This window comes from Bubalus bubalis, chromosome 15 (assembly GCF_019923935.1).
Source record: "Bubalus bubalis isolate 160015118507 breed Murrah chromosome 15, NDDB_SH_1, whole genome shotgun sequence".
Classification (NCBI taxonomy): domain Eukaryota; kingdom Metazoa; phylum Chordata; class Mammalia; order Artiodactyla; family Bovidae; genus Bubalus; species Bubalus bubalis.
In genome coordinates this window covers 72,930,801-72,956,171 of record NC_059171.1, presented here as the reverse complement: position 1 = coordinate 72,956,171, position 25,371 = coordinate 72,930,801, and the positions used below count along the sequence as shown (strand labels likewise).

The 25,371-nt window shown below is 49.2% G+C and overlaps 1 protein-coding gene across 1 annotated transcript; it reads left to right on the top strand.

Moving 5' to 3' along the window:
• Nucleotides 1-264: 264 nt before the first annotated feature.
• Nucleotides 265-24,044, top strand: OC90 (otoconin 90). The gene is made up of 14 exons (XM_006079359.4): nt 265-310; nt 2,290-2,355; nt 3,867-3,923; nt 6,325-6,499; nt 8,577-8,689; nt 10,810-10,938; nt 11,090-11,131; nt 12,478-12,528; nt 14,661-14,708; nt 15,451-15,504; nt 18,215-18,331; nt 19,022-19,193; nt 20,876-20,982; nt 23,673-24,044. Exons 1-14 carry the CDS (start codon nt 265-267, stop codon nt 23,963-23,965), a joined length of 1,470 nt encoding a protein of 489 aa, XP_006079421.2. The 3' UTR covers nt 23,966-24,044.
• Nucleotides 24,045-25,371: the final 1,327 nt, after the last annotated feature.

Here is a 25,371-nt window from a genome sequence, read left to right as displayed (position 1 = left end):
GGTGCGAGCACTGCAGCATTGCAGCATTGCATGAAAGAGTCCATGGTCCCAACCTGTCTCATTACTATTAGTTAAGCCGCTTGCAAGGCTGGGACAGGATCACTTTTGGGCCTTTATCCTTTTCCTGCACTGCATTTTAGGACAAACAGGTCCTGTGGGGTCTCGTGTCCTGGTTTCTGAAAGCATACTAACCATGCTTCGCTGACTTCTCTCCCAGGACGCTGTGCCAGTTGACGCCAAGGTCCCTCCCTTTGCTCTGCTGCCATGATTGTGCTTCTCCTCCTGGGAATGCTGATGGCCCCACATGGCGGTAAGTAATGGTATTTGACTGTATTTCTGGCTTTGTATATATTTACTATGAACACTGGGGTTTCCCAGGTGGCACTAGTGGTAAAGAATCCACCTGTTGGCGCTCAGGGCTGGTGCACAGGGATGACCCTGGGGGATGCGACGGGGAGGAAGGTTGGAGGGGGTTCTGGATGGGGAACACATGTGCGCCCGTGTCTGATTCATGTCGATGTTTGGCAAAAACCACTACAATATTGTAAAGTAATTAGCCTCCAATTAAAATAAATAAATTAATTAAAAAAAAAAAGAATCCACCTGTCATGCAAGAGACGCAAAAGACTCTTGTTTCATCCTTGGGTTGGAAATATCCCCTGGAGAAGGAAATGGCAGCTCATTCCGGTATTCTGGTCTGGAAAATCCCATGGGCAGAGGAGCCAGTTGGCCTACAGTCCATGGGGGTCACAAAGAGTGGGACACGACTGAACGAGCACACACACAGACACGCATGAACCCTGGGCCGTCTTGCCAAATTCCATTTGATTTACTTATTAGTATTTTTATCCTCTTGCCAAGTGAGTGATGGAAAGCAAACATTAGTGATAAGCTTGAGGGTTAATCCACATTTCGAGCATGGGTGTGGGGAATGGGGGTTGAGGTGGGCACCAAGGAGACCAAAGGGCAAGGGGACCAGTGAGCGAGGTCCTCGCCACCCAACAGTGCATCTCCTCCCCCACGGTTCACAGCCGCTGTCCTTTGCTTTGCTGACTCCCTTGGAGTGTGATGGCCTCTTTGACCCGCAGTTGCTCCCTTGCCCCTTCAAACTAGATTGACTGGTTTTATCTCCTAGCAGCTCAAGGGACTCTCAAGAGTACGTTCAAACCCTAAAGCCATCAAGTAAGCTCCTTGCTATGAAGAACCTAGACAGCGTATTAAAAAGCAGAAATATCACTTTGCCAACAAAGGTCCATGTAGTCAAAACTATGGTTTTCCCAGTAGTCAAGTACAGATGTGAGAGTTGGACCATAAAGAAGGTTGAGCACCGAATAATTGGTGCTTTTGAACTGTGGTGCTAGAGAAGACTCTTAAGAGTCCCTTGGACAGCAAGGAGATCAAACCTGTCAATTCTAAAGGAAATCAACCCTGAATATTCATTGGAAGGACTGATGCTGTTGCTGAAGCTCTAGTACTTTGGCCACCTGATGTGAAGAGTGGACTCATTAGAAAATACCCTGATGCTGGGAAAGACTGAGGGCAGGAGGAGAAGGGAACGACAGAGGATGAGATGGCTGGAGAGCATCATCAACTCAATAGACATAAATCTGAGCAAACTCGGGAGCTAGTGAAGGACAGAGGGGTTTGCAGTCCTGAGGTCACAAGGAATCGGACACAACTTAGTGACTGAACAACAACAGAGGTCTTCCACCCTATTGTCGTCTTCCCAAGCAACATTTATCAAAGTGCAGTTTCTAGACCAGCAACTTTCAAACCAGCTGGGGAGCTTATTAAAAATGTCTATTTCTGATATTTACTCTGGAGTAAACCTGCGGGATCAGACCTGAGCGAGGGCACAAGGACCATAACTTGTACTGAGCTTGCATCCCAGGTGAGATTGACGCTAACAGTCTGGGGAAAACCCCTGTCCTCAACTGTAAACTACTTGGGGTTTGGGGTCTTTTCTGTATCTGTTTTTATTTCCACCAATCCTTCATCTCAAGAAACTCCAAACAAACATGCCATGTAAGTTAAAATTGTATGCTTCGTATGCCACAACAGCTTCAAGATAAGTCTCAAAATCTCCATCCCAAACCAGAAGACTACTCCCTTAAGACCAACCAATATAAAACACTGGGCCACCCTGGTCACTCCAGGCCCTAGAAAAATAGGTGTAGAATCCAGCTGATCTTCATCCTCATCGCTCTCCCGGCTGCCACCTCCCAGCCCTCCCCAGCACGTGGGCAGTGCCTGTCTTTGTACTAACCTTGTTCTTCTCCTCGTTTATAGGGGGCCACCCTCTTGACACCCCACACCTTCCACATGAGCTGCCTCTGGGACTCTCAGAAAATATCAGTAAGGATACTTTGCTCTTTTCTTAGGAGACCTAGCTGGATAGCAAGCTGTCTAGGATATTGGCAGAGAGACTGATCCCTTCAGAATATACCCTAGAGTCGCTTACTGCTATGGCATTTGATGGTACAGTGATCTAAGTAAGACTCCAAAGCGTCTCCCTCACAGTTAATTCTGGTGTCTGACCCACCATTGGGCTCTCCTTTGAGACAAAGCACTAAAAACTCTTATCGAAAGACACGGGTCAGCTGGAAGGGGCAACCAGGTGAAGGAAGGAAATGGGCTAATCAATCAGGGTTACACAGTAATTGTATTGAAAGGACAAAAAGAAAAAGGTGACGCATTGCAGGGCTCAGGTTATCAGAAAAGGGGATCTGTAGTTGTTCCTTGGAGAAGGGAAGGTTTTCCCGGTACTGGATTGTAAAGAGTTCTCAGGTGGGTTTTTATACAGGCATTGTTGGAGAATAGAGTACATAGTGAACTAGCTGGTGAGGTTTACCCTGAACTAAGGGTTCGTTTCTGACCTTTCAGAGAGATAAGTGGAGTCAACCAAATTATTTGTGCATGAACCCATGCATCTAACTGACCAGTCCCATCCAGACACATGTTCATGGCCTCTCTCCAATGGCACAACCCCCATGGGAAGTGCGATGCCCAGGAGACGGTCTTCTTCAGGTAGACGTTTAGACTCACAAGCCACACTTGGCTTTTAGAAGGATTGAGGCCAGGAAGCACAGTGTGCCAACAGGCCATGCCCGCCACTCTTCTTTACCAGGAGAAGCCCTGGCATCGATCTACACGGCAGTCCAGGAGCTCCTAAGTAACAGCTCAGATACAAGGGCTCACCTGGAGCAGCCCCAGACTTGCCTTAACCTCGAAGCTGCATTCTCCATAGAAGTCAGTATACCTAGTAACCAGCTCATAGGTGTAATTTCTAAAATGCCCAGAAGGGACGATGCCCACTTCCAAAAGTCGTCATGTTGATGGAGACCCAAAATGATGACCTCCTGCTGGGTGCTTGTAGTTTAGCCGTAATTTCTATCAGTCCAGACAGACCTCACCATCCAGGGGTCTTTTTCACCACTGAGCATTGTTGTGAAGGGCCGACTTGGAATTGGAAGTCTTTTCCATCATTGGAAAGGACCCTGATGCTGGGAAAGATTGGAGGCAGGAGGAGAAGGGGACAACAGAGGATGAGGTGGTTGGATGGCATCACCGACTCAATAGAGATGAATTTGAGAAAACTCCAGGAAATGGTGAAGGACAGGGAAGCCTGGCATGCTGCAGTCCATGGGGTCACAAAGAGTCAGACACTACTGAGTGACTGAACAACAACAACACAGCTCAATTTTTATCTTATTAGTTTTCCATGGCAACCTGCGTTACTAGAAATTTAGCCCAAGGTCAAATCTATTCTTAGAGAAGGAATTTTACTCACTCTTCCTGAAGGGGGCGGACAGGGAAAGGAAAGGGGAGAACCCAACTCTAATGTATTATCTCTTCCTTCCACTTAGGTATGACTTTCTTCAATGGGATGTTTAAAAATGTGGAAGGTGTGGCCGAAATTTTTGGTGAGTTAAATCTGAACTTGCTTTTATCCCCTGGGTGTTAGGGCATGGGGTGTGTGTGTGGGGGGGGAATCTAAGGAAATTAACAGGACTTGGGGGTCTGCCCTCTGAGCATGGCCTCCCCTGCAAGCTCCGAACATTGTGATCAGATTCTGATGTGAATGGTAATGTCTTTTATAGTAGGGTGAGTCACTGAGGGACTAGGTGGTTTTGTTATCCTTCCTTCATTCTTACTGACCACAGCCTGGTCAGGAGGGGAATGGCATCCCTCTTTTCCAGGCAAAGGAGTTAAGGGAATTGCCCAGCCACACAACCAGAAGGGACAAGGTCTTTTCTGAGTCCAGAGCTTGGTCTTCTTACACCGAAGTAGTTTTATGTTTCCTTCTCAAATAGTAAATATACATAAAGTTTGAGAAACATTCCGTGGATCAGTTCTGTATTTATTACATGACTACAAATTGCACGATGCTGTGGATGCTGTGATGATTCCTAGCCTTGATAACTAAAAGTACCCAAAACAAGATTATAATATGATGGACACAAGCAAGGTGGCTCTGCATTGCCTATTAGATTAGACTACGCTAGGTTTAAAAGTGCACTTAAAATGTATAAATGACTGAGTGCAGGTCTTGAATGAAAGTGCATGTTTCCATAAACACACACACACACACACACACACACTCACACACATAAACCCTAGATGGACTTTTCCCATCAACATAAAACCTTTTATCATGTTTCTGATTAGACTGTGTGGAAACAAAACATGGGTAGGGAAGTTTGAATGAGGTAGGAAGAAACTAGCAGAGCAGTGAACAGTCAAGGTGGATGTGATCCTCACGACTTTGGATCTCCCCCAAAAGAGAGCTGAGCACCGAAGAATTTAGGCTTTTGAACTGTGGTGTTGGAAAAGACTCTTGCGAGTCCCTTGGACTGGAAGGACATCCAGCCAGTCCATCCTAAAGGAAATCAGTCCTGAATATTCAGTGGAAGGACTGATGCTGGAGCTGAAACTCCAATACTTTGGCCACCTGATGGGAAGAACTGACTCATTGGAAAAGACCCTGATGCTGGGAAAGATTGAAGGTGGGAGAAAAAGGGGACGACAGAGGATGAGATGGTTGGATGGCATCACTGACTCAATGGGCATGAGTTTGAATAGGCTCCGGGAGTTAGTGATGGACAGGGAAGCCTGGTGTGCTGCAGTCCATGGGGTCATAAAGAGTCGGACACGACTGAGTGACTGAACTGAACTGAAGCTCTTTTTGATCACCCTGTGCATTTAAATTGGTGCTGTGGGATCATCTCATTAAGTATGTAACGATCCTCCAGGCAGAGAGAGTGAGCATGAGGTGTAGAGTTATAAAGTTGGATGCTGTTTGCTTGCCAGTTACGTTTGCAAGAGCATTTTGTTTAGGACAAGTCATCATCGCTGGTGGATACCTCAGGCATGTCTCTGACCTTTGGTTTTTTTACCTGTGAAAGGGAGGTGACAGAATAGAATCTGTCTTTCAGAATGAACAAGACATTTATGGGATCGTTGACCATGAAAGCCTTTCATAGCATTACTCACTCTATCAATTTTAACTATTGCGCTATTTAAAGCATCTAACTGTTTTTGGCACATAACAGGTAACCCCAGATTATTAGTGTCTATACTCCTTTTTTTCCTCAGGCTGATTTATAGTTCTTTATTGCCAAGACTGTATCATTTGGGATCCATTCAAGAAACTAATAGGAACTTAAATAATAAAGACATTTAATGATCTCACATAAGCCTTCTGAAGGCACAAGGACTGATGCAGTAGCTCAACACTGGCATCTGAGACCCAGCAGGCTCATTTTATCTTGCCCTACTGCTCCCTTGGACATAATAGTTTTTCAGCTTTAGATATGGGGCCTCATGGTTGCAAAGTGGTTGCTGCAGTTCTATCCCAGTATATCCTCACCACCTTCAAGGAAGGAGAAAAGTGTAGGTCAGAAAGGCCCTCTTCTATGTCTTTATGCTTTATTAGGAAAGGAATATTTCTCCAAAGCTTCTAACAGACTACCCCTGAAGTTTTTTGGGTCATACATGGTTTTCATGGCCAGCCCTAGACTAACCTTATCACAGAAGTGTGAGATTACCATGATGAGCTGAGAATAATTATTAAACATCCCTAGGGAGTTCGGAAGGAGGCTTACCTTCCTTGAGTACTTTTCAGTTTTGTTGGTAAGGCAGAAGGATGAAAGGCCGTCGGGGGGCAACCAACGGGGACCACAGCTTGTAAACCCGCCTCCCTTCAATGGTCAAGAAGTCCTGAGTATGCAGTGGGTGCTTAGTAGGTGAGGAGGTTCTATCCCCCTGAAAAGGGGGCTCCCTCCTCAACTCTGGCTCCCGGTGTGCCCTGCTCCCCTCCCCCAGACTGCCTGGGCTCCCACTTCACCTGGCTGCAGGCAGTCTTCACCAACTTCCCCGCGCTGCTCCAGTTCGTGAATGGTATGAGGTGCGTGGCTGGGCTCTGCCCCCGGGACTTCGAGGACTACGGCTGTGCCTGCAGGTTTGAGATGGAAGGGCTTCCTGTGGACCAGTCTGACAGGTGAGCAAGACCAAAGGTGAACTCGTGGAGGCCCGGCTGAGCTTTGGGCAGAGCACAGGTGCAGAAGGTTCCCTGGTCCCTGCTTCTGTGTGCAGGTGTATATGGGCATGTGCAACACAATTTAAAATCTTAGAAGCATTCAGCATCAGCAAGGATACGGCAAGTAGCTACTGGTAGCAGGAGGGTCAGTTAGGACAATGTGTTGGTATGTGTTAGAGTTTGGGGGCTTCCCTGATGGCTCAGAGGTGAAGAATCTGCCTGCAATGCAGGAGACTCAGGAAGCTTGAGTTGGATCTTTGGGTTGGGAGGATGCCCTAGAGCAGGAAATGGCAGCGCATTCCAGTATTCTTGCCTGAAAACCCCAAGGACAGAGGAGGCTGGTGGGCTAGTTAATGTGATGGAATTCTGCCTGACTTATTGTTTTCAAGGGTTATTAGTGATTGATAACAACAGCAACAAGACTAGTAGCGCTGCATTGGTGGCGATGATAGCAGTGGTGATGTAACGACGTTCGTAGGAACAGCTGTCACAGGAGCTACAGTATTAACAGTGACGGCAGTGATCGCAGCGGGAGCAGTGCTAGTGAACCTGCGATGCTGTTGGTGTTAGTAGCAGTAACAACAGTCGTAGAACACTTGCTGTGCAGCTGTATTAATAATAACAGTAGTAGCAAGAGCTGCAGTCCCAATACAACTGCTATTAGGGTTTAGGGGTTGGACTAGTAATAGTAGGAGGAACAGTAGTGGTACTAGAGGTAGCAGTAGCAGTATCTAAAGTAGTAAGAGAAGCAGAAGTAGTGGAAGTACTGCTACCAGTAGAAGTAGTTATAGCAGTAATTGGAGCCATAGTAACGGCAGCAGTGTGGAAGTCTCACCTTTACTCTGGGACCGTGTCCACACCTCACTGGTATCATGCATGCATGCTAAGTCACTTCAGTCGTGTCCGACTCTTTGTGACCCTTTGGACCGTAGCCTGCCAGGCGCCTCTGTCTATGGGATTCTCCAGGCAAAAATACTAGAGTGGGTTGCCACATCCTCCCCTAAGGGATCTTCCCAACCCAGGATTTGAACCTGCGTCTCTTATGTCTCCTGCACTAGCAGGTGGGTTCTTTCCCACTGGTGCCACCTGGGAAGCCCCACTGGTACTATATTTGTGCCCAAATCCAGTGTGATGGAGTGTGCGCCTTCATCTACACAGACTCCCAGAAGGTAGGGAAGGATTCCCATTGGTGTAAGTTGCTTCTGGACCAGAGGGCTGTCTTCCATCCCTGGGACCACAAGCCAGCTCATTGACATTCAGAAAGGGAGAAACTGATTCCATTTGGGGCATGGTGCCAGGACCATTTCTGGGAACGTGTTTCTCTTTCAGGTCCTCTCTTGCCACTTCTTTTAGTTATTAAAATACTGAGCAGACCTAGAAGTCAAAAAAAATAAAGCAGCAATTCATCACTGTGTGAATGATCAAAGCGTTGATGGCCGAAACTGACAGAATGCTGCGTCACACCCAATTTCAGTGACTTTACACAGTGCAATTGATGGAGGTGGGAGTTTCCAGACTTCTGGGAGACAGATTATTTCCACCTTGAACTTGCTCGCCAGATCCCATAAATAATTGCTGTAGTTTTATTGAGTGTTTACCGCATGGTAGGGTCTATATTGACATTCTATTGACCTTAACAGATTTCTATAAGTTAGGTAGTGTCAGAAACGGCAGCCTGCCCAAGGCCATCAGCTGCCTGTGTGTTTTTTCTTCTTTGCGTCGGGCTCCACTGTCCTCCTGCTTGCACTGCAAGAGCCACCTGACTTAGCTGTTTGGTGTCAGCCTCTCTCTGTGATCAACCTTGACCTTGGCAAGTTACAGAGCTCCATGTGTCTCAGTTTTCACACATGTAAATGCTGATAGCCATAATAGCCTGCTGCATAGGCAACACAATTCAAACTCAAACGTGATGTGTGTGTGTGCGCACACTGAGGACTGAAACAGGTCACTGCCAGGAACCATCCGGGGACACTGAATGATGGCGTGCTGCCTGCCCGTGCTCTAACCCACGCTCTCATTCCGACCCTTCCTGCCGCAGCTGCTGCTTCCAGCATCGCAGGTGTTACGAGGAGGCCGCTGAGATGGACTGTCTGCAAGACCCTGCCAAGCTTAGCACAGATGTCAACTGCGTCAGCAGGACTATCTCGTGTGGTGAGCGTCTCCAGGTGTCCCAGGAGACTGGGCTGAGAAATGACAGTTCAGAGACTCCAGGCCTGGGCTCCCAGGGTCCACCCTCCTCATCGTCGCCATTGCCTGCATTGCTGTGGGTACTTACAGCCCCGCCAGATCTGGGGCAACTGCACCTTGCAGGCAGTAGAGGCCCACTGCGTGCTTTCTGAATTGAAACAACGGTTGCTCAGCAGATTATTTGATTTACAATGCTATGCTTGTACCAACCCTGGAAGCTTGGGGAGGGCAAATAGTTTGCTACTTAGGCATTGTGTGATTTCGGGGAGGGAGTACCCTGACCTTCTACTTAACAACTCGGATCCTCAAAAGGGGGAGAACAGAACCTGCTTCAGAGATTTGTTATAAAAATTAAGTAATGCTTAAAATGTTACATTTACAATTTTTAAACAGTGTTAAATGTCAAACAATATGGAGACTGGCATCTGTTGAGAACGCAATGATGGTGGAAGTGGAGGCAGACGCCATGATGGATGAATAAGGCTGGGGTGCTTGTTTATAAGAATCAGACACTTGTATGTTCAAGTTTCAGCTCTCCACCTTACCTGCTGTGTGACTCTAGGAATTTTACTTCATGTCTCTGAACAATCCTGGCAGAAGTAGAGTAGGCCGAAGCAGAGAGGGAAGAGGACCATGGCAAGATGGGGTACTGTATTAGAGCCAGCCTTTTTGAGTGACTGTTACAAGTCGTAGATAGTATACACAGCAACTCTGGTCGTCCTAACAACTCTGTTAGACAGGGGTCGTCATCCTCAGTGTTCAGATAAGGACAGAAATGCTCAGAGAAATTAAATAATCACTCTCCGAAAGTCACATAGCTGCCAAGTGGCAAAACCAGAGTTTGAACCCAGGTTTGACTGGCCCCTCAGTCCAAGTAATGTCAACTGGCAGGAGTCTGGAGCATCGGGAAGAGTGTAAATCACTAGGTGAGGAACACAGTCAACCAGGGAACCATGGCTCATTTGCTCATTCACCCAACACTTACACGCTGAGCACCCCACCAAGTGCTAGGTAATCACCTACATATCCGCGGTGCCCTGACCTGGGGTTTCCTCTTGCTGTCAGACACTGGAAATGTCAGAAAGGAACCGTACGGTACGTTAGGAAGGGCTAAGATCTGGGGAAGAAAATTCATCAGAGGAGAGGCACAGAGAGGCCTGGGGAGGGGGTTTAATAAGAAAGTCGGCTGAACCCTCCCTGTGAAGACGGCAGTTGCGTGAAGACTGAGAGGAGGCGGAAGCCGCCTGTGGCTTCTCAGAACAGCAGATGGAGGAAGTGGCCCGCGGCGGACCCGGGCTCCAGGGGCCTGGTGTGTCAGGAATGAGGGGGACAGCAGGTCAGAAGTGAGGTGACAAGGGAGGAGTGAAAGGAGGTGAGGTCTGAGAAGGAACAGGAGGTAGTGGTTTTTACTTTGCGTGAAGACGTTGATGGAGGATTCTGAACACACACACAGAAAGGCATGGTTTGACCTGAGCCCTAAAGACTGCTCTGGCCCCTCAGTGGTAAGAAGAGGCTGGGCAACAGGGGAGGAGGCAGGGGGCCTAGTGAGGCCTCTGCTGTAAGCCAGGCAGGATGGTGGGGGTGGAGAGCAGGTGGGGGTGCATTGTTGCTGTTGTTTAGTTGCTCAGTTGCATCTGACTCTTTGCAATCATGGACTGTAGCCCACCAGGCTCCTCTGTCCATGGGATTCCCCAGGAAAGAACACTGGAGTGGGTTGCCATTCCCTTCTCCAGGGGATCTTCCCCACTCAGGAATCGAACCTGCATCCCCTGCATTGGCAGGCAGATTCTTTACTACTGAGCCACCAGGAAAGCCCAGGGCTACTTGATCAGATTCATATAGGTTGAAAGCAGAGCCGGTAGGGTGGCCTGGTGGATGGGGTGTGAGTGTGGGAGAAAAGTACCTTTGACTCCCAGGCTGGACCACACAGCGGAAGGGATGGAGCCGTCGTGGATGAGCTGAAGAAAACTGCAAGAGAAGCAGGGCGGTGGAGGGCAAGTCAGGAGTCAGTTTGAGCATTTGCATCACCTCTTGGGATTCCCAGTGAGCTCTTTCCATCTGCTCTGTCCTTGCTCTGCGTACAGAATCCAGGAACACCTGTGAGCACCTGCTGTGTACCTGCGATAAGGCTGCCATAGAGTGCTTGGCTCGGTCCAGTATCAACTCTTCCCTGAACCTTCTGGACACGTCCTTCTGTCTGGTTCAGCCTCCAGGTAGGAAGACCCAGGCCTGGCGTAATTGCTGGGGCTGGTGATCTGGGGTGGGAGCTGGTCAGAGACCATCATCGCTGCGTTTCTTCAGATGCCCAAGTCCAGCGCCTTCTAACATCCCCAAACCCACTTCTCCAACGTGCTTTCTTTTCAGAGACAGCCAGCAAGGAGGAGCTGCTGACCGTCCTGCCCAGAGGTAAGGCCTCTTCGGGAAGCCACTCTTGCTTGACCACAGGGCCTTGGTTGCAGATGGGACTGGATGGATCAGGGTTAGGTTGGGGAACTGGAATGACTGGTGGCACTGAAGGCGTGTCCACCTCCCCCAGCTAGAGACACCATTGAAGTGTGAAGTGAAGTTGTTCAGTTGGGTCTGACTCTTTGCAACTCCATGGACTGTAGCCTACCAGGCTCCTCCATCCATGGAATTTTCCAGGCAAGAGTACTGAAGTGGGTTGCCGTTTCCTTCTCTAAGAGACACCATTACTTCTGATAAATTCAGTCCATAGCCAACATCAAATGGCCCTTGCTAGGTAGACAGGTGTGAATTTAATCTGGTTAGGATGAAGACCCCAGGTTCTTCCTCTCTGTCTATAGCTGTGAGCAGGACACAGTTCAGTGCTCAGACAGGGCAAGGCCCTTCCGGCCGGGTGACCTCCTGGTGGCTGAGGCCTCCTGGGGATAGACTGGCTGCCTCCCTCGTCTGTCCCCCAGAGCATGCAGCCCAAGGAGCCACCTGGGCCCAGGTGGGGACTTCCTGAAGAGGAGGTTGTTTTCTTTATGTCATTTTTCAGGACCAGGTGGGCTCTTCATAACTGTCTACTGATCAAAGCAAGGGATGGTTCTAAGTCTAAAACATGCGTATTATGAAAAAAAGTGAGAGTTAAGTTTATGCACATCATTCCTTGTCTGCCAAATTCCCCACGATCTCTCAGTCCCAACCTCGTGGGTACCAAGGATGGGAAACTCAAGGTGCACCTTGGCCGAGCATCCTTCCTTTCCTGGGGCTGCAGTCTCTTTCTCAGAACTAGTCCTGCCGTGTTTGCTAAAGAGGGAGTTGGTGTGACTGTGTGTGCTGTGGATGTGGGTGTGTCTGTGCCTATATGTGTGTGGATTTGTGTATGAGCATGTGTAGGCGTGCATGTGTGGACTTGTGTGTGGGGTTGTGTATGCATGTGGTATCTCTATGGACCTTCTGAGTCCAGCACCCTCTGTCTCTGCCATCCCGTGTGAAGAGCACTCTTCTCGGGTGGGGACCACAGTCCACAGCCACAAGCCTTCGGGGTTTGCAGCCCTTTGGTTGCAACAGCCTGTGACTGATGGTGTCACTTTCCCCACAAGAACCAGCACTGACTGGAGCCCCTTCTGAGCAGGGTCCCTGCTGGGCACCCCTATGTCCTGAGGTGAGGTGCGAGAGGCAGGATGAGCAGCCCCTCTGGGAACATCTTTGCCAGCCCCCTCCCCCCTCCCTTGCCCAGCCTGTCCTTGGAGACGCTTGGCACTTGCTTTCATCACCCATTGCTCCCGGGGTCTCTCTTTCCCCAGTGGTTCCTGTGGAGCCCACGGACTCCAGCCTGATGGCCATCTCAGGAGAAGGTGAGCACAGGGGACCGGTGGGGACCCCAAATACCTGTGTTTTGATGGTGCCATCTGTCTACTTGCTGAGATTGGCTACCTAAAATTCCCCGTGCCTGGGCTTGCAGTGGAACCACCTCAGGAACATTCCAGAGTCCCCCCTACTTCCTTTTGACCCACAGATCTCTTTTCTACTTGCTCAGCTTTCTCCCACAACTCCTAGTCCCATCTCAGGAGAATTACCAATTAAAACACAGGACCTATACCCTTGACCATCTGACCTTGAACTTCAGATGAACAATGAATGCTGTGTTCATATAAGCGTGTCCCAGAATTTGCATGAGCCCTACTTCTACTAAAAAGATATTTATTGTTCATGGGAAATCCAAATGTAACTGGGCTTCCTGGCTTTTTATTTGCTAAATCTGGCAACTCATCACTGCAGGGAGAGCCCACTGCATACCTGCAGCCTACAGGTTTGCATCTAGTTCTCTTTTGCTGCTGCTGCTGCTGCTTCTGCAAGGTTAGAAGCAGAGGCTCATGGGCTCATCCCGTGGCCATCCTCCATGTCCAAGGCCATGTCATCCCCAACGGCTCCCAGATAGCTTGTGCCTTGGAGTCCTGGTCCTGAGAAAAGAGGAGAGGGCACCAACACCAAACCAAAGCTCCACCATACGCCCTGCCCCTAAGCAGCCGCCACACCCAGTGTGACTGGCAGCGGCCACGTCCCTTCGAAACTGAGGATAATGGGACTTTCTTGGCTGCCCAGTGTTTAAGACTCCAAGGTCCCAACGCACGTGTTCAATCCTCAGTTGAGGAACTAAGGTCTTGCTTTACTGCACAGCCTGGCCAAGAGCAAACAAAAAAAGAATAAATAAAAAAATTGAGCATAACCTACGGGTTTCCTGGCCCCACCAGACAATCACAGAATCACCCCCAATTCATACATTTTCCACTTTCTTCAACCAGAATCCTTACTCCCCTTGTGGCATGACCCTGGGAAAGACTCAAAGTAAATAAGGTTCCTCAAGGAGTCTGGAGTCTAAGTAGAGGAAGAGGGTGGATGCACTCACATCTTTGCCCCCAACACACACTCAATACCTTCACACCCACGGCCTCAGCAGTGTTCACAAATGCCCTCTGAGGAGGAAGGCTTAATGTGGGCTCAAAAATCAATCACATGAGTGCCGATGGGACAGTTTGTAAGGGTTTACAGCTGTTCTCACCATTATGGGGTGAAATTATGTTTTAGAGTTAGGCAGATTTGGGATGGATTCCTGACTCTCCTATTTTTCAGCTATGTGACTTGGGGAGCATGGTTTAACCTCTCTAAATTTCACTTTGCATAGGAATCAGTTTTTGTTTTTTTTTTTCAGGTTAAGAGCTAGATAGTAAATATTTTAGACTTGGGGGCAACAAGATCTTTTTCACAACTACTCAATTCTACCATTGCCGCAGGAAAGCAGCCATAGACAGTCTATAACTGGATGGGTGTGGTTGTGGTGCCAATAAAACTTTATTGACAAAAATGAGCCGAGGGCCAGGTCATAGTTTACCAATCCCTGGAAAAGGCTGACTGTTCCTATTCTTTGGGGAGACAGAAGAATTCAATGAGACAGAGCACAGGAAGATTCTGGGCCAGCATCTTGTTCCAAAAATTCTAATGTGGCTACAAAAAAAGCACACACAATGTCAAACCACAAGCAGGATACTGGGAGACTGAAACTATGTAACCTCATTTAATGCTTGTACAATTCTATGAAATAATTACTATAATCTCCATATTCAGATGGCATATTGAGATGGAGAGAAGTTGTCGAAACCCAGAGTTGGTGGGAGGGTTGAGATTTGAAGATGCCGCTTCCTCCATCCTTGCTTTTAGACCTACGTTTCCTCTTAAGCTGCCTTCCCAGACAAAGCCATTCCAACCAGGGAAAATAATGGCTGTTTCTCCCAGAGTGGTCATTTGCTGGTCTTTCTGTCTAAACACAAGACGGGCCCTTATCTGGCCTTTTGTCCACTGAGTTGAGAAGTAATGGAGCCACAACACCCAGACAGAGTCCCGGATCAGATTGCCATGGGTCTTCTCTCCTCTGCCCGGCTAAGGTGCTGAGCTGGGTTGGTAATCGAGATTTGATGATTTCTTTTCACAGTGGCATCTGAGACCAGAGCTGACCAACTGATCACGCTCTCCAGGACAAGTAAGCAGAAGGGACTTCAGAGGAGGGCACCTAGTAGAAAATGCCATCTCGGTATTTGTGCTGAGTTCTGGTGACTGACTTCCCAGGTGGCTCAGTGGTAAAGAATCCCTGCCAGTGCAGGAGACATGGGTTTGATCCCTGCGTCAGGAAGATCCCCTGGAGTAGGAACTGGCAACCCACTCTAGTATTCTTGCCTGGAAAATCCTATGGACAGAGGAGAGATGGGTGGGCGACAGTCCATGGGGTCACAAAGAGTCAGACACAACCGAGCGCACGCGCACACACACACGCTGGTGACCACTATTTGACAGGGTCTGGAGTAAGTATTATTATGCCTATTCTGCAGATTATATAGGAAACCAAGACTCTGGGATATTAAAAACTCTAAGTCATTCTAGCCTTGACTTCTGGACTGCTTTCTAACCCCAGACTTCAGAATGTAAGATTTGTCTTCTTCCTGTTATACAGTTGTGATTTCACGGAGAACAAAGTCTTATCTAAAAATAGATGGGCAAGACGTCATCAAGAGAATTAACCTATTTACTTTGTTCATGGTGATTAACAACCATGGCTCTATTTTTTAAAATATTTACTTATCTATTTATTTGTCCCTTGGGAAGTGACCGGGGGCAGAGTAAGGAGCACATGGCCTCCTGCGCCCAGGGGATGGGAGCCACCTCTGGATACTAAGATGGGACAGACTGGAGTTAATGCCCACTCCCTGTCTCTCCCTTGGGGACAGAACCAGGTGGAGACCAGGAAGGCATGGAGGACTCTGGGACCACACCTTCTCCAGGTAGGCATGCTCAGCTTCTCCCAGCTTTGCATACGTTGTTGTCCCCTGTACATTTATCGTGTGCTCCCCAAAATGAGAGAACTCACTGAAACAAATTTACTTTCAAATCCCCTCCTCTACAAAAATTACCCCCTTTACCAAAAAATAGACAGAATGAAATCAAAAGATCCATTAATAGGAAGATACAGAAACCTACTTGCTAAAGAGATGCATTTAGGAAAAAATACAGAAAACTATACTTGGTTGTCTATTTAAATTCACAGAATACAAATAGCTACTTTTAATATTTGAAGATGTTTTCTTCCAGTCTCTACCCAACCCAGAGTAAGCACAAGCGTAACATAAACAAAATGAATTTGAGATCACTTGGCAGCTACGGTTTCACAGTCTGAGTTGTATCACTTCATACAATGAGGTGATATTCACCTGACATGAAGTATTTTTCTGTAACATGGTTTTTACAGGCTGTGCAGCAATTCCTTATGTGGAATCCTATAATTTACTTAACCAATTATTTCTAACACGTGTTATTATAAATAATAGATACGCATTTTCTTTATGCCTATGCACTTCTGAGTAATTTGTCAGGATAAATACCTAGAAGTTGAATTGCTGTATAAAAGATGTAATCATTTCAGGCTTTCAACATGTTGCCATATTGCCCTGGAGAAAAACTGAATCAATTTACACTCACAGATGCATTCCAGTGGCTGATAGTGGGTACTATTTAAAAACAAGAGAACGAAAAACCTCTAGTTTTTAATAGAAAAAAATGGTAGCTCATTATTTTCCATTGTTCCTTCTGATTAAAATTAAACGTGATTTTTTTTTTTTATACCTGAGCTGGGCTGGCCTCTCTCACCCTACGACCGCTTGTCCAGGTGTGGACTTCAGGATAAACTGAGCTCCACTTCGATTTGTGCAGAAGCGATGGGGCATTTTAAAGGCCGATGAGGGAGGAGGAAGGGGAAACTATTAGGAGCTTCCGCAGAGCCAGAAAAGTGGAAAATTCCAAAGAGAGGGTAGGGACTGTTTTCTGAGACCTGTTCGGCAAGGTGGGTATGGATGGAAAGCAGTGAATTCTCTTGACTGCCTTGAGCTTTCTTGGACCTTAAGGACCTTAAGGAAGACCAGAGCTGGGTCATCCCAGGGTCAAGGCTTTCCTTGAGTGTTAGAAACCAGGCTAGGGTTTGTTTGGGCTTCCCTGGTGGCTCAGATGGTAAAGAATCTGCCTGCAATGCAGGAGAGTGGGGTTCAATCCCTGGGTCGGGAAGATTCCCCAGAGAAGGGAATGGCTACCCACTCCAGTATTCTTGTCTGGAGAGTCCCCGTGGACAGAGGAGCCTGGTGGGCTACAGTCTATGGGGCCACAAAGAGTCGGATATGACTGAGTGACTAACATTAGAATTTGGTTAAGTCTCTTAGTGTGGGGAGTGCGGAGAGCTTGCAGTGCTCACGGGCTAAGGTCGAGGGAGGGTTCGACCTGACTGAAGTTTGGTCAAGGAGAGTCTTCGTCTGTTTCCAGCTCTCTGGAGTGTGGTAGAAAGTCACCATTTAATGGGTTTCCACTTGTAGGGCTGGAAAACTGAACAGCATGCTAACCTTAGGAGGCTGAGGTTATGACAGGGTTCCTGAAGGGCTGCTTCTAACCCATCAGGACCAGAGTGTTGAGCAAGCAGAGACAGAAGCCTGGATGTATGAAGAAAACCAATATGGTGCGTCTGGAGAAGGACTGCAAGTTAGAGGTCCAGGCCTTAGCCTGAGCTCTGGGGACTGAGCCTGGGTCAGTGGACAAGTGGGGCAGAGCCTCCTGACGCTCCCTTGGTCTGGACCAGACTGGGCTGGAGATCTGGCCTGGGGCTGGAGACCTTCCTGCCTGCAGCCAAGGGGGCAGGTGGGACTGATATATGAGAGCGAAGGGAGGTCCAGGAAGCAGGACCACATCGCTGGCAGTCTTGCCCGCGGTGGAAGGGACTGCGCACTTAATTCTGAGCATGAAGAGAGGCTAACACGGTTTTGAAGAGTTTGAGGAAGAGTTTCGCTTGCCTGCGTGATTTTGTACTGAGAACTGGCTTAATGTCTCCATCATTCTGTTTTCTCTTCACTTGTGAGCATCTTGGTGGCCTTTACTTGGCAGGCGCACAATAGTAAACATAACACGCATATAGGCTTGAGAGCTTGTGACGCTTCTTGCCCCCAAGATGTCATCCACATGTTCTATCTTGGGCCCCAACAGTTTTAACATCATCATGGAAAATTTGGAAATTCTCACGTAGCAGCCGAGGATCCCTGAGGCTCTGCCCTGGCTGTCTGCAGACCCAGTCTGAGAAGACTCTCTCTCCTGATGCTTTGTCTGAATTTGGCCTTGAGCATGTGACCATCTGCAAATCTCTTCTCGAACCACTTTTTTTTTAATTTAATTTTTTATTCTTTTTAACATCAAAAAACATTTTGTACTGGGGTGTAGCCAATTAACAATGTTGTAATAGTTTCAGGTGAACAGGGAAGGGATATACATATACACGTGTTCATTCTCCACCCAACCCTCCTCCTGTCCAGGCTGCCACATAACATTGAGCGGAGTTCCAGGTGCTATGTAATAGGTTTTTGTTGGTTATTCATTTTAAATATGTGCACATGACCTTCCCAAAGTCCTTAACTTCCCTCTAATCACTTGTTGAATATGGACCATAAAGACATGTGTTTTCAGGGTCTGCAGAAATTGTTGTCACAGCAAAAGGTGTAACCGTCGTCCCCGCTGGCATTAAATCTTTGGGGTTGGCTGTATCGTCCATCAAAAGCGGTCCCGAGGAGACATCTAGAAAAGGTAAGCAGAAGCAGAGCGGTGTCTGTCCTCTCCCGGTCTTAAGATCCTCTTATGAGTGGGGTGGTTCTTCAAGGCCCTTGCTGCTGCTAAGTCGCTTCAGTCGTGTCCGACTCTGTGCGACCCCATAGATGGCAGCCCACCAGGCTCCGCCGTCCCTGGGATTCTCCAGGCAAGAATTCAAGGCCCTTAGGTCACCGTAAGGCACTGTGACCATCCCACCTGGTGCCACTAGAGGGCGCCATCTCTCCTGCATGAGCACCTTTAATCATCAGCTGCTGGAGGCTGAACCGGGAAAGGAACCGCTGACGGAGGGCTCTTGTCGCTCTTATTGGCTCAGAAAGAAAGAGCTCGGCATCATCTGCACCGTGGTTTGCTGGAAAGAATGAAACACTTGGGTTTTGATGGTCCTCCTCCTTGGCTCTCCTTTCTCAGGCGCCTTAGCAAAGGCCCCGCACCTGCAAGGAGCCACAGCTGGTGGGACACACACGGGGAACTGGGCTCATTCCTGGGCAAGACACTGGCAAGGCGCTGCTCAGGCCTCTGGGCTTTGTGGTCCTTCCCCCTCTGAACTTGTGACGATGGGGTTTGCAAGGTGGACTTTTGCTTGGCTTAGCCCAAGTTGCAGGGCTAGGAGGAGGGGAGGGGAGAAGGAGGGCAGAGAGAGACAGAAATGAGAGTCCTGTTTCTCAGCCTGTGACAGGCTCACCGTCCTGCATCCGGGAAGCGGGGACCACACACGGGTGAGGTCACAGCTTGGAGAGATGCTATTCTGTCTGACATCCCGGTGCCCTGAGGACTTTGAAGCCTACGGCTGTTACTGTGGGCAGGAAGGACAAGGCGAGCCGAGGGATGCCCTGGACAGGTACGTGGGTCATCGCTTCAGGCTCACAGTGTTGCATTACCGCGCTCAGCTGGGCTTGTTGCCATGACAACCCCTTTTTCCAGATTGAGCAGCAGAGGCTCCAAGACTGACTTGTTTGAGGTCATTCAGCCATGAAGGGACAGAGCCAGACAGATTCAGATCTTTTGATATGGGAGTCTAGAGTTCCAACACAAGTACTACCCAGCTGCTCTAAAAGGGTTGATCTGCAAAGACACCTCAGAAAAACCCCCAATACGCCTATTTAAACAATGAGTAACGTGTAGAATTGGGTTTCCTAGGTGGCTCAGTGGTAAAGAATCCACCTACCAATGCAGGAGATGTGGGTTTGATTCCTGGATCAGGAAGATCCCCTGGAGGAGGAAACGGCAACCCACTCCAGTATTCTTGCCTGGAAAATTCCATGGACAGAGGAGCCTGGTGGGCTACACAGTCCATGGGGTCACAGAACGAGACACCACTTAGGGACTAAACAGCAACAACAGCAACATGTAGAATTGGGGCCTTCAGTTGATTTGCTCTGCAACAGGACACGTTGAAGTGAGCTTCTCGACAACTTTTAAGTTTAATTGTCAAATTTTGTACCTACTGCTCTTGGAAGAACTTCCACTGACCTCATGCATTGATTAATTTATTTGTTCATTAATATAGGCATTCAGCCTGCGTTTGTTGTGCTTCTGCTCTGTCTGGCACTGTGCTAGGTGGTAGAGACACATAAAGGGCTAAACTTAAACAAAGCAGATCACAACAAATTGCCTCTGGAGCTTGCAGGAGAGATACGGACAATTCAACAAAACACCACCCACTATAACATTGCGGTTAGGACACGGGGGAAACAATGGGGGACTCACCCTGGAGATGAGTTAGAGAAAGATTCTGAGAGCGGAACTGGTCGAGTTTAAAGGTTGATTGCACCTGAAGACTCACCCAGTTCACAGCCAGTTAGAGCTCTAGTGAAATGGCATACACTGCCCACACCCTCCAATGGTGAAGTTGCCTAGGGAGGATTGGAAACTATATCACAAGTTTCCTTGGACTTGGGGGGACACTGAGGGAGATTGTGAGGCTTTATGGGGCCAGATGGGTGAGTCTAAAAAGCAAGATCATGATTCATCCCCATCTGTTTCCTGAGATCTTGCTCTTTGCTAGCCACTTCCTTAGAGGCAGTTCTTTACTCTCAGGATAGTTACTCTGTTCTCTTTTAAGGCTGGGGACATGGGGGATACCCTAGGGATGCAGGATTAACTGTTCTGTTGTATAAAAGTTTGGAGGGAGTGTCACTGCTAGCCATGTGGTACTTTTGTATATACTTAAAGTGGGACCCTTTCCTCAAGACTCTTTCTGTTACAAGATTATTGTAACAAATATGCAAGTCACCTATCTTTTCAGTCAACAGAGTCATGATAAAAATACAAAAAACTTTTTTTACAATTACAAGATGCTTCCAGTGTGAGGGACCCTGCCTTCGATGTGGCATCCTGGTACAGTCTGCAACCTGAGCAACCGTACACGGTGGCCTTTGGTGTGTGCATCAGTCAGCCCTGTGTGCACTGGAAAGGAGTTGCTGGCTACTGTCGCCACTACGGGGAGTGTGGGGGAACTAAGCCTGGAGGGAGTTCTGGGGGCGGCGGGGGCCTGGCAGTAAACGATCTCCTTGCTGTTAGGTGCTGTCTGTCCCATCACTGCTGCCTGGAGCAGGTGAGAAGACTGGGCTGTCTGCTCGAGAGGCTTCCTCAGTCGCCGGTGCTGTGCGTGGACGGTACCCCCAAGTGTAAGTGCTGCGGGCCAGCACAGTGGGTTGTTCTTTCATTCAGCTCAGCATGGGGACCACAGCTCATCTGACAGATGCTTCCACAATCACTTGTTCACCTCTAATGTGACTTATTACGTACTCTGAGGCACACATTAGTACCCTTATTCCACTGAGGAGGAGACTCAAGTTCAAGAGGCCAAGTCAGCTGACCAGTCACCGAGCCTGTGAGAGCAGGTGGAGACTAACGTCACAACCCACACTTACTCAGTGCTTTCCACGTGCTTTTCTGAGTTCTGGAGTTCATCCTCACTCCAGTCCTGTGAGGTAGCCCCACGAGCCTGCCCATTTTACAGATGAGGCAACTGAGGTCCAGGGTCACACAGGTAGGAAGAGGTGATAGAACTGGGGTTGGGACTGTGAAACCATAATTCTTCAGACCCAGAACCGAGTCTCCACTGTGCGAGTGGGTCTCTCTTCCTAAAAACAGAACCCTTTCCCCATGCAGTCTCCTGAAGAACCCCACAGAAAAGGGGAAGTGACTCCGGCTGCAGGGAGGGGTGGGCCTGCGTCTCCACTCCTCCCAGTGGTGGAAGCCGGAGGTGCCTTTGTGGCCACTCAGGGTCTGGGGGGTGGCGGTGGAGCCGTCTGGAAAGAGCCCGGCCGCCGGGAGCCTCACTGTGCCGGGCTTGCTGTAGGACTGACTTCGTCTACATCTGACTGCTGCATCACTGGGTGCAGCTCCCTTAGGCTTCACAGCTTAAAAGGAAACAGTCCCCCTTTCTCTCGAGAGCTGCGTCGGGGGGTGTTGCCCTCACTTTTTATCTGGGGAAGCCCCGGGCTGAGTGCCCCTCCCCCTCCCCCCCACCCCGGGCACCCAGCCTTGGAGGGCCACGTGCGCCTCTTGCCTCCCGGGAGCTCTGGGCTTTACACGTCACGCATTCAGTCATCCATTCATTCACTCACTAACCATGTGCTTCTCCATAAAACCGCCACCGGGAATGAGGAACACCATGAACAGACAGGGTCCTTACCTTGAATCACTCACAGGTGGGAAGAGAGATAAGCAAAGGACTCGAGTCTTACTGGTACCACTCATAGGTAGTAAGTACAAGGGCCCAGGAGCACCGGAAAGGGGCTTTGAACCCGCGGAGTGCGGCAGCCAGGATGGGAGAACTTGGCAGAAGTAAGAAGGGGCAGTGAGGTGAGGTTTTCCAGAGGTTAACGGGTTCCCTGATGCCCATGCCCATGTGTGTTTTTAAAAAAGAAGTAGGGAGGGGAGGAGAGAGACAAGTTGTGGCATTCGGGGAACCCCTGAGTCTGGGAATGACACGTGGTTCCGTATTACGGGAACAGAAAGTGGAGGCGGTGAGACTATGGTGGTGCAACGTGAGGTAGAGGAGACAGGTAGCAGATCAGACACCCAAGGCTGAAAGCTGTATGCTTCGTCCTGTAGGCGGTGAGGGGCAGGGCTGAGGTTAGAGCCGTGAGTGACGGGATGAGATGATCACTGTTCTCGGGGATGCCGGCATGCCTCGGGGTCCCACCTGCTCAGCTTAAGGTGCCTGCATCGCTCTGGTCTCAGTGAACCCGGGAACGCTGTGGTGTCACTTGAACTCCTTGGGGGCTTCAGAGCCGGTTCTAACCCTCTGTGAGGGGTGAGCGTGGTGTCCTGGAGCGGACGCAAGGGCCGGGGTGTAAGAGCCGAACACCTTGGAGCGGTTCCCGGCGGTCCTCTGCGAGGGGCAGGGGCCGAAGCGTGGAGCGGCGCTGGGGAATGGCCGCCGCCTCGGTCCCCTTTGCCCGTCTGTTTCTCGTCTTTCTGCTCCCTGCTGTGGAGATGCCATAGCTGTGTCTGGGCTGACCGGAAGGCCCGTGTCGGAGATTTGGAGGGTCGGTGTGATGGAAAAAGTCTGGTTGATCTGGTTGATGAGTACTTCGTGGTAGTATCAGACAAAAAAGAAAATTAAACAGACCCAATACAGACCCAACAGACCCAGGAAGTCTTTGGGAGTCCCTGGTGGCTCGGACGGTAAAGAATCCACCTACAGTACAGGAGATCTGGGTTCCACCCCTGGGTTGGGAAGATCCCCTGAAGTGAATGGCAACCCACTCCAGTATTCTTGCCTGGAGAATCCCATGGACAGAGGAGCCTGGTGGGCTACAGTCCCTGGGATCGCAGAGTCGGACAAGACCAAGCGTCTAACACTAATACGTCTTTGAAAACCACAGACAAAGGTACCATTTGTAGAATGCTTGTCTGTCTGAGCAACGTCAAACACATTCATTCTTTAGGATCACACAGATCTCTGTTCTCCACCCCTACTGCAGGCAACTGAAACAGTCAAGAAATAAAGTAGGGTCATCAGACTGAGCAAATAAAAATACAAATTGTAAAATATATACATATACACACACACACACACATATATATATATATTTCTGCTGTGATAGAAAGAAGCATAGGGTGGGATTTGATGGGAGCCTACAGGAAAGACACCCCCTTTAAGCCCGGTGAGGAGCGGAGGGGTTGCCAAGTGGTTTCGTGATGGGCAAGTATGAGTCAACCAGAAGGAGAAAGTTAAGAGTATTCCCAGTAGAGGAAGCAGTGCATGCAGGGCCAAGAGGTTCAAGACGGAGGGAGGAGGCCAGGCCGGAGGGGGCGAGCGTCCCACGGCGGCTCAGGCTGCTCCTCTGTCCTCGCCCCTCAGGTGTGGGGCGGAACCTGTGTGCGAAGCTGCTCTGCGCCTGTGACCTGTCAGCGGCTGAGTGCATGGCCTCTGCCTTCTACAACCAAAGCCTCCAGTCGGCAGGCAGACGCGAGTGCCGGGGCGACCGGCCGACCTGCGAGGGCGGCGGGCCTGCGGCTTCCGCCCCAGCTTCCAGCTCCGAGGAGGACAGCGAGGAGTCCCCGCCCCTCACGGAGGGCCTGAGAAGAACCAGAAGATTCCTGGGGAAGCCGCTGGGTCTCGTGGGGACCAGGCCACCGTACGGCCCGAGATAGACGCCCAGAGGACGTGAGCAGCACACCTCCGTGGATCAGCCCCTCCTGCTCCCGTAACCCCTCTGGGCCCGTCTCATCCTACCCGTCCTCAGCGGGGGCTCACAGTGCACCCTGTAGATCAGTCCCTCCTGCTCCCGTGACCTCTGGGCCAGTCTCATCCTACCCGTCCTCAGCGGGGGCTCAGTGCAGGGAGACCCTTGCACACATGCACTGGGACCTGTTTGTCAGTTCACGTGCGAGTGTGCCTTTGGAGGAGGCAGACAAGGGGTGGTTCGATGCTTCCTGGAGTGCACTGTGGATGCTCAATAAACATTCCAACCAACGTTTCTTTGTTTTAATCTTTTTGGCTGTGCCATGTGTCATGCAGGGTCTTAGTCTGCCGATCGGGGGTTGAACCTGCAGTCCCTGCAATGGAAGTGCATATTCTTAACCACTGGACTGCCAGGGAAGTTCCCTGTTTTTTGTTTTGAAGCAATGTTGTGGATACTGACAAATGAATAGATTGCAAGAGTGAGATGAGAGAGGAATGGAGGGTGAAAGAGTATCTCCAACTCCCTAATCACTGAAAGGTACTTTCCCTTCTATTAAAAAAAGATATATATATATATATATATATATATATATATATATATATGGAGTGTAATCAATCTTATGACATGGGTCACCAGTAGCCCACCAAAGATGTATGCCAGGCTGGCATGACAGCCTTTCTGGTATGTTGAGTGGCCACGGCTGCCACCATGAACAAACACTGATAACCCTGTCTTGGGTCTAGCAATATTGATTAAAAAAAATAGGGGATAATCCCAATGGCTCTAAGTTTAGGGGATACAAATGCCCTTTTGGACACAGATGAATGTAATAGGAATTACAAAAAATTGAAACTGTATCATCTATTCTCCCATCTGCCCCATAGTTACTGAGATCTTACTATGTTTCAGGCAATAGGCAATGCCTCCAGAATCCCCCTCAGTATTTGATAAGGACACAGACTCTAAGTTCACATTGCACCCTTGGTTCTTGATTCCTATAAATCATGTGGCCTGTGGTGACATGGTGCAGGGTCCCTGCCTGCTCCTCAGGTGGCAAAGCAGAGCCTTTGGAGTTAGTTCATGCTCGTGAGCCTCTCTCTCATGGTGTGGACTATCCTGGAGTCAACAGGGTTGAAAACCTTAGGAAATCAAAAGGTCGCGGTGCCAAGCTGACGGTTGATATCCTTTCCTGCCTTCCAGGGAGATCACCGGATGGGTGCCTGCCATCTCTGTGTTCCAAGTCTGTATGCTGTATACAACCGTAGACAGGTAGTCCAGAATAAAGGTGGTTAGTGTCTTGGCTCACAAGACATGCAGGAACGCAAGGCATATGGCCAGTTGTCTTAACAAGGGCCTCACCTAATACTGTTGAGA

Bases quoted from the DNA above. Each gene is read 5' to 3' on its own strand.
- OC90 (XM_006079359.4), top strand. From the start codon at position 265: ATGATTGTGCTTCTCCTCCTGGGAATGCTGATGGCCCCACATGGCG. The intron at 8,690-10,809 runs GTGAGCGTCTCC...CTCTGCGTACAG, and splicing joins CAGCAGGACTATCTCGTGTG to AATCCAGGAACACCTGTGAG. The intron at 11,132-12,477 runs GTAAGGCCTCTT...CTCTTTCCCCAG, and splicing joins GCTGACCGTCCTGCCCAGAG to TGGTTCCTGTGGAGCCCACG.